This window comes from Bombina bombina, chromosome 1 (genome assembly GCF_027579735.1).
Source record: "Bombina bombina isolate aBomBom1 chromosome 1, aBomBom1.pri, whole genome shotgun sequence".
Lineage (NCBI taxonomy): Eukaryota > Metazoa > Chordata > Amphibia > Anura > Bombinatoridae > Bombina > Bombina bombina.
Window position 1 is genome coordinate 854,078,535 of NC_069499.1, and position 10,531 is coordinate 854,089,065.

A 10,531-nucleotide genomic window follows, 5' to 3' on the forward strand; every position below is an offset into this window, starting at 1 on the left:
GGTGGAAAGTGAACGAGGAAAAGTTCTCTATCCCCACTCACAAGAGTTTCCTTTCTAGGGACTCTGATAGATTCTGTAGAAATTAAAATTCACCTGACTGAGTCCAGGTTATCAAAGCTTCTAAATTCCTGCCGGGTTCTTCATTCCATTCCGCGCCCTTCGGTGGTTCAGTGTATGGAAGTAATCGGCTTAATGGTAGCGGCAATGGACATAGTGCCGTTTGCACGCTTACATCTCAGACCGCTGCAACTATGCATGCTCAGTCAGTGGAGTGGGGATTACACAGATTTGTCCCCTCAACTGAATCTGGACCAAGAGACCAGGGATTCTCTTCTCTGATGGCTATCTCGGGTCCATCTGTCCAAAGGTATGACCTTTCGCAGGCCAGATTGGACAATTGTTACGACAGATGCCAGCCTTCTAGGTTGGGGTGCAGTCTGGAACTCCCTGAAGGCTCAGGGATCGTGGACTCAGGAGGAGTCTCTCCTTCCATTAAATATTCTGGAACTAAGAGCGATATTCAAGGCTCTTCAGGCTTGGCCTCAGTTAGCAACTCTGAGGTACATCAGATTTCAGTCGGACAACATCACGACTGTAGCTTACATCAACCATCAAGGGAGAACGAGAAGTTCCCTAGAGATGTTAGAAGTTTCAAAAATTCGTTGGGCAGAGATTCATTCTTGTCACCTATTAGCTATCCATATCCCAGGTTTAGAGCACTGGGAGGCAGATTTTCTAAGTCGTCAGACTTTTCATCCGGGAGAGTGGGAACTCCATCCGGAGGCATTTGCACAACTGATTCATCGTTGGGGCAAACCAGAACTGGATCTCATGGCGTCTCGCCAGAACGCCAAGCTTCCGTGTTACGGATCCAGGTCCAGGGATCCCAAGGCGACACTGATAGATGCTCTAGCAGCACCCTGGTCTTTCAGCCTGGCTTATGTGTTTCCACCGTTTCCTCTGCTCCCTCGACTGATTGCCAAGATCAAGCAGGAGAGAGCATCGGTGATTCTGATAGCACCTGCGTGGCCACGCAGGACCTGGTATGCAGATCTAGTGGACATGTCATCCTTTCCACCATGGTCTCTGCCTCTGAAACAGGACCTTCTACTTCAGGGTCCTTTCAACCATCCAAATCTAATTTCTCTGAGGCTGACTGCCTGGAGATTGAACGCTTGACTTCTCCGAGTCAGTTATTGATACCTTAAGACAGGCACGAAAGCCTGTCACCAGGAAAATTTACCATAAGGTATCGCGTAGATATCTTTATTGGTGTGAATCCAAGGGTTACTCATGGAGTAAGGTCAGGATTGCTAGGATATTATCTTTTCTCCAAGAAGGTTTGGAAAAAGTATTGTCAGCTCGTTAAGCGTCTGGCAGATGTTCCAGACGTTCAGGCATTTTGTCAGGCTTTAGTTAGAATCAAGCCTGTGTTTAAACCTGTTGCTCCACCATGGAGCTTAAACTTGGTTCTTAAGGTTCTTCAAGGAGTTCCGTTTGAACTTCTTCATTCCATAGATATCAAGCTTTTATCTTGGAAAGTTCTTTTTTTTGGTAGCTATTTCCTCGGCTCGTAGGGTCTCTGAGCTATCTGCCTTACAATGTGATTCTCCTTATCTGATTTTTCATACGGATAAGGTAGTCCTGCGTACCAAACCTGGGTTCTTACCTAAGGTGGTATCTAACAAGAATATCAATCAAGAGATTGTTGTTCCATCCTTGTGTTACACAATTTGGACATGGTCCGTGCTTTAAAGTTTTACTTACAAGCTACTAAAGATTTTCGTCAAACATCTGCTTTGTTTGTTGTCTACTCTGGACAGAGGAGAGGTCAAAAGGCTTCAGCAACCTCTTTTTCTTTTTGACTAAGAAGCTTAATCCGCTTAGCCTATGAGACTGCTGGACAGCAACCTCCTGAAAGGATTACAGCTCATTCCACTAGAGCTGTGGCTTCCACTTGGGCCTTTAAAAATGAGGCTTCTTTTGATCAGATTTGCAAGGCGACGACTTGGTCTTCGCTTCATATTTTTTCAAAATTTTACAAATTTGATACTTTTGCTTCTTCGGAGGCTATATTTGGGGGAGAGGTTTTACGGGCAGTGGTTCCTTCCATTTAAGTTCCTGCCTTGTCCCTCCCTTCATCCGTGTACTTTAGCTTTGGTATTGGTATCCCACAAGTAATGGATGATCCGTGGACTGGATACACCTTACAAGAGAAAACACAATTTATGCTTACCTGATAAATTTATTTCTCTTGTGGTGTATCCAGTCCATGGCCCGCCCTGTCATTTTAAGGCAGGTAATTTTTAAATTTAAACTACAGTAACCACTGCACCCTATGGTTCCTCCTTTCTCGGCTTGTTTTCGGTCGAATGACTGGCTATGACAGGGGAGGAGCTATATTACAGCTCTGCTGTGGGTGTCCTCTTGCAACTTCCTGTTGGGAATGAGAATATCCCACAAGTAATGGATGATCCGTGGACTGGATACACCACAAGAGAAATAAATTTATCAGGTAAGCATAAATTGTGTTTTGCATAAAAATGTGGTTTCATCCTGATCTTCAGGAAAAAATTACTCTTTAAAGAGACACTAAAGTCAAAATGAACGTTTCATTATTTAAATAGAGCATGCAATTTTAAACATATTTACAGTTTACTTCAGTTATCTAATTTGCTTTGTTCTCATTAGTCATTGTCTTTGTTGAAAAGCATACCTAGGTAGGCTCACGATCAGCAATGCAATACTGGGAGATGGCTGCTGATGGTCGCTGCGCACAAATGACTCTCTTCATTGGCTCGGGAAGGCTGTTTCCTTTAAAGTGAAGGTAAACTTTGATGAATGAAAGTCCGATATTTAAAAACACGGGCACTTTCATTCATCAAAGTTTACAAATCAGCCGTTTTGATTAAAAAATTTTCACAGCTACAGCAACTTCTCCCTCCTGGAAATCCTCTCTTCACACGTCAGCAATGACTAATCCGGCTTTCATCCAATCACAGCATGGTCTCAGGCAATAACCACCCTTGGGGGGAAAGCCATGATTGGAGGAAGCCGTATTAGTCATTGCTGACGTGTGAAGAGACGATTTCCAGGAGGGGAAAGCTGCTGTAACTGTGAAAAGAAACAAAGGTAAGTTTTTAATCAAAACGGCTGATTTGTAAACTTTGATGAATGAAAGTGCCCCTGTTTTTAATAGTATTTTTAAAAACGGGCTTTCATTCGCCAAAGTTTACCTTCACTTTAAGTGAATTGTCTGAAATCTTGGTTCTTAACCTTCCTTTTATTTTATTTTTTTGGGAGGGTTGCAGTCTAAGAAATGTTTCTTATGAACATGCACAAGTAATCTGAGATGGAATCCCCCAGAGAACTTTCTTTTTGTTTTTTTCTAGGCTTGTCCTTGACATAATCTATGAATATTTTTATGCCATGAAGTAAATATGATAACCAAAAACTTTTTCCAAAAAAAAAGTGGTGGTGGGGGGGGGGGGGGGGATACCAACATTTTCACCACACAGTTACAAGAAAAAGATTGTGAACCCTTTGGAATTAGCTGGATTACTCATAAAATGTGGTATGATCTTTATCTAAATCACAATGATAACCAAACACAATTTGACTCCACTAATAAGACTCAAGCAGTTGTACATTTCAAATGTTTATTAAAGACATTGACTAAATTCACAGTGCAGGCTGGAAAAAAGTGAACCCTTGAATTTAGTAACTCGTAGATCCTCCTTTAGCAGCAGCAACAACCTCCACCAAATGTTTCCTGTAGATGCTTAACCTGCACAACACAGAGGATGACTTTTGGACCCTACCTTCCTATAAATCTTTCAGCTCATCAATATTTCTGGCTTGTGTTCATTGCACAGCCCTCTTCAGGTTATGCCACAGCATCTCAATTGGGTTAAAGTGATGGTAAACTCTCCCCTTTTAAAAATCAGATCTGGAATGTAAGCGCTATTTTAGATGGGGTTTTATTCATCATGTGCAATGAAGATGCGCTATAACTTAGTTATTAATATAGATATGAAATTCAATTACCCCACGTTACACCACCCACTTCAAAAGTCAATTTTCCTGTCAGCTAAATGATTGAATTACTCTCCAATCAATGCTCTAGCTACAACAAAAGTGCCATATGGGGAGAGCGCTGATTGGACAACAATTCAATCTGTTAGCTCACAGAAAAGTTTACTTTTGAAGTGGGCGGAGGAGCATGCAGTATTTGATTTTCATATCTATGTTAATAACTAAGTTATACTGCATCTTCATTACAGCTAATGAATTAAACTCCATCTAAAATAGTGCTTACATTCCAGATCTGATTTTATAAAGGGGAGAGTTTACCATCACTTTAAGATCTGCTGCCCTCACATTCCCCAGTAAAATGTCTCGATACACTTTTTAATTAATTGTTCTCTCAATGATTGTAAGACACAGAGGCAGAAAAGCAGCCCCAAACCATGATGCCCCCTCCAACATACTTCACAGCTGGGATGAGGTTTTGGTGTTTGTGTGCAGTGCCCTTTTTTTCTTACACAAAGTTGTCCATTTTTACTAGAAAGTTCAACGTTTTGTATCCTCTGTCCACAGCACATTTTCCCATAAGTGTTGAGCATTCAGGTGATCTTGGGCATACTTTTGTAGACATGCTGCAATTTATTTATTTATTCGTTTATTTTATGACCTCAGTGGTTTCCATTATGGTGTCCTTCCATGAAGACTGTTCTTCAGTGTTTTTCTGATAGAGGACACAAAGACTTTCGCAGCTTGTAGAGTTTTATGGAGATCTTTGTTACATTAGGCTTCTCATCTCTTTTAGGATTGCCGTTGTGATCTTTGTAGGGTACCCACTCCTAGGGAGAGTATCAACAGTCCTGAGTAATCTCTATTTGCCTATCTAGATATGCTTTTCAGCAAATGATATCAAGAGAATAAAGCCAATTAGATAATAGAAGTAAATTGGAAAGTTGTTTAAAATGACATGCTCTTTCTACATCGTAAAAGAAAAAAAATTGGGTTTAGTATCCCTTAACACTGGTGTTCACTTACTTTTTACAGCCCACACTGTGAAGGATCACTCCAATGTCTTCAATAAAAATGTGAAAAGTACAACTGTTTGTGTATTATTGGTTTAGTCAGACTGTGTTGGTCTATAATTGAAATTCTTCATCAGTGAAGAGAACCAGGCAATTCCAAAGGGTTCTCAGACCTTTTCCTGCAACTTTACGTCAAAATTAGTACCTGTGTAGTGCTGACTAGCTTTACATGTTTTATATCCTAAGGATTCTATACTCTACACAAAAACTAACCCCCATTACGTCTCTCTGGTAACCAATAAACTATATTGATTGGATACATATCAAAGGAAATCTTAAAGAAAAGATGACTTAAAGGGACATTCCAGTCAAAATTTAAATGCACGTTGATTTATTACATCTTTGAAAAGAAACATATTTGCAATATACATGTATTGGCAAAAATGCTTCTAGTAAAAGTTATCAATGTTTTAGTGTTAGCATTTTTATCTGCATGTGCATGGGAAGCATAGCTAGATATTGTCTCTGCACCCACATTTTAAACAATGCAGCTGCTCAGAGCACCAGTGGGGCTTGTATCATGTCAGCAATTAACAAATGGAATCATTATCAGATGATACAAGCACCTTAGGCTCTCTGAGCAAGTGCTGTGTATAAAATGCTGGTGCACGGTGCATACTTAAATACACTTGAAACAGCTATAGCTTTTATTAGAAGCATTTTTGCTAATGCATGTATATTACAACATTTATTCTGTTCAATATCAAAATGCATCCATGTGGTTTTCAATTTTGGTTGGAATATCCCTTTAAAGTAGCAAATTGCATTATGACATGTCATTCGTATCAGAACTAAAAAAAAAAAAAGTTTGTGTTCTCATACAATTCTGATTGTTTGCTTACACCTTATCCCAAATAAGTGTCTCTATCTTTATCAGCTAGTTACAATGTGTATTGCTTCTTTTGAACAGTAACACGCAAGTTCCTTGATGATCTCTGTGTAGCAAAAGAAGTTGAGTGCGCGGCTCCAAGATCCACTGCCAGGCTACTAGATAAGGTTAGCAAATTGTGCACTTGTTTTAAAAGTGGTTTGTTGTTTTAACAGTATACTACTGCACGGAACAACTGGTATAGTTGCATGTTAAAGGGACAGTCGATCATAGAATTTGCTTTAAAAGATAGATAATCCCTTTATTACCCATTCCCCAGTTTTGCATAGCCAACAGTTGTATTAATATAGGACTAAAACAAAGAAAAAGTAAATTGCGCTATATGTACTGATACAGTACTCGATATGAATAGATATATGTGTATATATAAAAATAAATAGATTAAAATATTTGTATTCACAAATATACAAGTTGAAATTTTAAATAGAAATAAAAATGTAAATATAAATATGTGCACAAGTCGATCCGCTAAAAAGATATTATAAAATAGTGTTAGAAAATCCTAAAATACTAAAAATTCATTGAAATTATCAAAACATAAGTTCACACTAACACCTCTTGAAAATTAGCAGCACCTAAAATTAGCAGCACCTTAAATTAGCAGCACCTTAATTTAAAATAGTAGCAATAAATGTAGCCAGATGCAAAAAATAAAAAACAATTAGATAAAAAACTCGATTGAATAAGAATAAAACTGAACCGCAAAAAAATATTCAAAAGTGACACAAAATATTGCAAAGTATTACACACTGTTTGTGTTTTCAATCCAACAGTAAAACAAAATATTGCACACTGTTTGTATTTCCAATCCAACAGTACCTCTTGTATGTTCTTATATATTATCACATATAAAGAGTCTTCAGAAAACAGGGTAGTATGTCCCTTTAAAATAAGTACCACTTTGATATCCAAACACGAGTCTTCTCCTGTGCAGCTCAAATCAAACTAGGTAGATCCAAACCTCAGTCGTGGGAACGATGATACATGTAGAAATAAAAAGAGAGAGCGCACACAAGACTCAAGTGTAGATTTTATTAGAAGAGTTTGCACACAAGATAAGTTACACTTACTAGAAATATAGTTTAAAACGGCTTTCAGAGTTCAACTCTCTTTCCTCTGCTTAAGAAGCCGCTCCACACTGCTGCCTAGGAAGTCAGTGTCTCCAGGTGTTTGCAAAACCGGCGTCTGTAACAGGGCTTTCCGGATGCCCTTGCTAACTGCTCATCTGCCAATAGGAAGGAGCGGTTTAAGTCGAAGTTGGGGCGTCGGACCTGTCAACCGGTACCTGACGCGTATTTTATCTTTGAAAAAGCCCACCCGCTGACTGGGGGAAACTCGTCAGGTATCGGTTGACAGGTCCGACGCTCCGACTTCAACTTAAACCACTCCTTCCTATTGGCAGACGGGCAGTTAGCAAGGGCATCCGGAAAGCCCTGTTACAGACGCCGGTTTTGCAAACACCTGGAGACACTGACTTCCTAGGCAGTAGTGTGGAGCGGCTTCTTAAGCAGAGGAAAGAGAGTTGAACTCTGAATGCCGTTTTAAACTATATTTCTAGTAAGTGTAACTTATCTTGTGTGCAAACTCTTCTAATAAAATCTACACTTGAGTCTTTTGTGCGCTCTTTTTATTTCTACAGTTATATTAATATACTTTTTACGTCCTGTGATTACCTTGTATCTAGGAACCTTCTTCCAGCCCCCTGTTCACATGACTGACTGTTTATTATCGTCTTGCATTTAGCATTGTGTTGTGCTAGATCTTAAATAACCCCTGTGCCTGATCACAGTGTTATCTATATGGCCCACGTGTACTTTCTGTCTCTTTGTATTGAAAAGAGATTTAAAAAGCATGTGATAAGAGGCAGCCCTCAAAGGCTTAGAAATTAGCATATGAGCCTACCTATGTTTAGTTTAAACTAAGATTACCAAGAGAAAAAAGCAAATTTGACGATAAAAGTAAATTGGAAAGTTGATTAAAATTAAAAGTCCTATCTGAATAATGAAAGTTTAATTTATACTAGACTGTCCCTTTAATTGCACACTGTAATTTTTCTTAATCTGCTTTCAGTACCAGCTGCAGAATATTAAATTTTGTATTGTATTTCAAGCTTTTGTTTTTTATAATAGAAACCATAACCCGTTGTGCTGAAGAACATCCCTGTTCAAATGGGCTGAGTCTACAGGAAGCACAAATTTGCTTCCCTTTTTTTTAATTTTTTTTTTTTATATTTTTATTGAGTTTTAAACATGAAACACAGCAGGTATACAGATAATAAAATGTGCAGAAACATTTGACATGTAAATTTAGAGACATTTTTGCAGACAAAACAACAATTATAATACTATTATCTGTATGGCACTTAGAACATGTATATCTTGAGAACAGCTGCATAAACTATCCTTACCTTATTTGCAAAACCTCCAGTTTTATTTATATTCAATGATTCGCTTAACACCATCAGAGGCCACTCTGGGACCCCATTTTCCTTGGTAATATAACCTATAGGAATATGATTGTATTAACTGGTAAAGAACTTGATGTGATCAGATTTATTAACTAGTAGAGAACAAGAAGTGAGCAGATATCTGTCTCAAATGTATATTGTTTAATAGGCCCTAGTGTATATTATTAACTGAGAGATAAACCCATAATGATAATTAGTGGACACTCTTGGATCTCTTCACTAGATGGGAATAACAGAATAAGAAGAACCCTGTAAGTGTTTTGAATAAACTATAAAATTATAAAACTGTGGGGGAAGATTGTGTACACAGATCTGAATTGCAACTGTGTCCTCGGAAGTGGGGGGGGGGTCATCAGCATAATTCAACATTAACTAACTGGTTAATAGTCCCTATTAACAGAGCATATCTTTTCTACATGTAGGTGTTTATAAAGAATTGAGGGAAAGAGCTCTTACTGCCACTAGCTATATGTATATAGGCATCTGTCTACATGTCAAAGTTAAATGGGGGAGGGGAGTAGCTAATGTATACTATATGTATTATACATCTCCCATATGAAATGAAAGTCAGCCTGATTCTCAAGTGTCACTATCATTTTGCAAATTTACACTAAAACGGAAGACTAAATGGTCTTTAGTTTAAAGTGTATGCATTGCCAACATAATATTTCTATTGTTTGGTCTGGAATGCTGTTCATTTTTTTGTTGCGGTTTTTGTTCATTTAGTTTGGGGAAAAAGGAGGAAATCGAACAACATCTCTACATAAAATACTGAGAATGAGGTGTCCTCACTTGAGCCGCTATAGTGAGCTGACTTGCCTCCCTCTCTTGAACTAGAATATGAGCTAAAACTGCTGCTTATGTTAAATATTTGGTTTAGATGTGATACCAATTTATTTTAATGATCAATATTATATGGTTATTAAAAAGCCATATAGGTAGCAGTAAATTGTATAACGCCAATTTTTTTTGTGAAGTGTTCCACTCTCCAGTCCCTAGATAGGTCAGAATGGTTTTTAAAATGGTGCAAATGGCCTATATCAGCCATGTTCTTTGCAGTTTACAGATTTCTAATTTTCGTGATGGAGTAATCAGCAGTTATCCAGTCAGCTGATAAATGATGTTACGTCTAACAAATATTTCTGCATTACTAGTAATAACAATTACTACTAATAAATGTGTGTAGTGGGGTGTTTTTTTTGTTTTTTATTTTTTTTTTAAATTTGCATTTGTCTTTTTTGTGTGTGTTGCAGCTGGTTGGTGATTTCTTGGAGGTAACCTGCATCAACCCAACCTTTATATGTGACCATCCTCAGATCATGAGCCCTCTTGCTAAATGGTAAGCAGTAAATCCAGAATTTGTGATAACCATGTCATTCATGTTTTTTATTTTTATTTCTCTTGTTAAGTGTATCCAGTCCACGGATCATCCATTACTTGTGGGATATTCTCCTTCCCAACAGGAAGTTGCAAGAGGATCACCCACAGCAGAGCTGTTATATAGCTCCTCCCCTCACTGCCATATCCAGTCATTCTCTTGCAACTTTCAACTAAGATGGAGGTCGTAAGAGGACTGTGGTGTTTTATACTTAGTTTATTTCTTCAATCAAAAGTTTGTTATTTTTAAATTGTACCGGAGTGTACTGTTTATCTCAGGCAGTATTTAGAAGAAGAATCTGCCTGCGTTTTCTATGATCTTGGCAGAAGTAACTAAGATCCTTTGCTGTTCTCACATATTCTGAGGAGTGAGGTAACTTCAGAGGGGGAATAGCGTGCAGGTTTTCCTGTAATAAGGTATGTGCAATTAAAATATTTTTCTAGGGATGGAATTTGCTAGAAAATGCTGCTGATACCGAAGTAATGTAAGTAAAGCCTTAAATGCAGTGATAGAGACTGGTATCAGGCTTATTAATAGAGATACATACTCTTATAAAAGTGTATTTTAAACGTTTGCTGGCATGTTTTTTTTTAAATATTTTATTTTTCCAGTACAGCAGACAGGCCACAAATGAAAAACAAGAACATTAAAACCAGCATACATTTAAGCAGTGAACAATTAGCCTTCCACAG

At 38.0% G+C, this 10,531-nt stretch overlaps 1 protein-coding gene across 2 annotated transcripts in view; it reads left to right on the forward strand.

Annotated features, from left to right (window-relative positions):
* The window catches only part of KARS1 (lysyl-tRNA synthetase 1), a gene marked incomplete at its 3' end in the record, with an annotated part of 44,315 nt that extends 34,515 nt beyond the window's left edge, over window positions 1-9,800 (forward strand). For both annotated transcript variants that reach the window (XM_053692527.1, XM_053692518.1), the window contains 2 exon segments: window positions 6,016-6,101; window positions 9,715-9,800. In XM_053692527.1, coding sequence (XP_053548502.1) covers window positions 6,016-6,101; window positions 9,715-9,800 — 172 coding nt within the window.
* Between the last annotated feature and the right edge of the window lie 731 nt (window positions 9,801-10,531).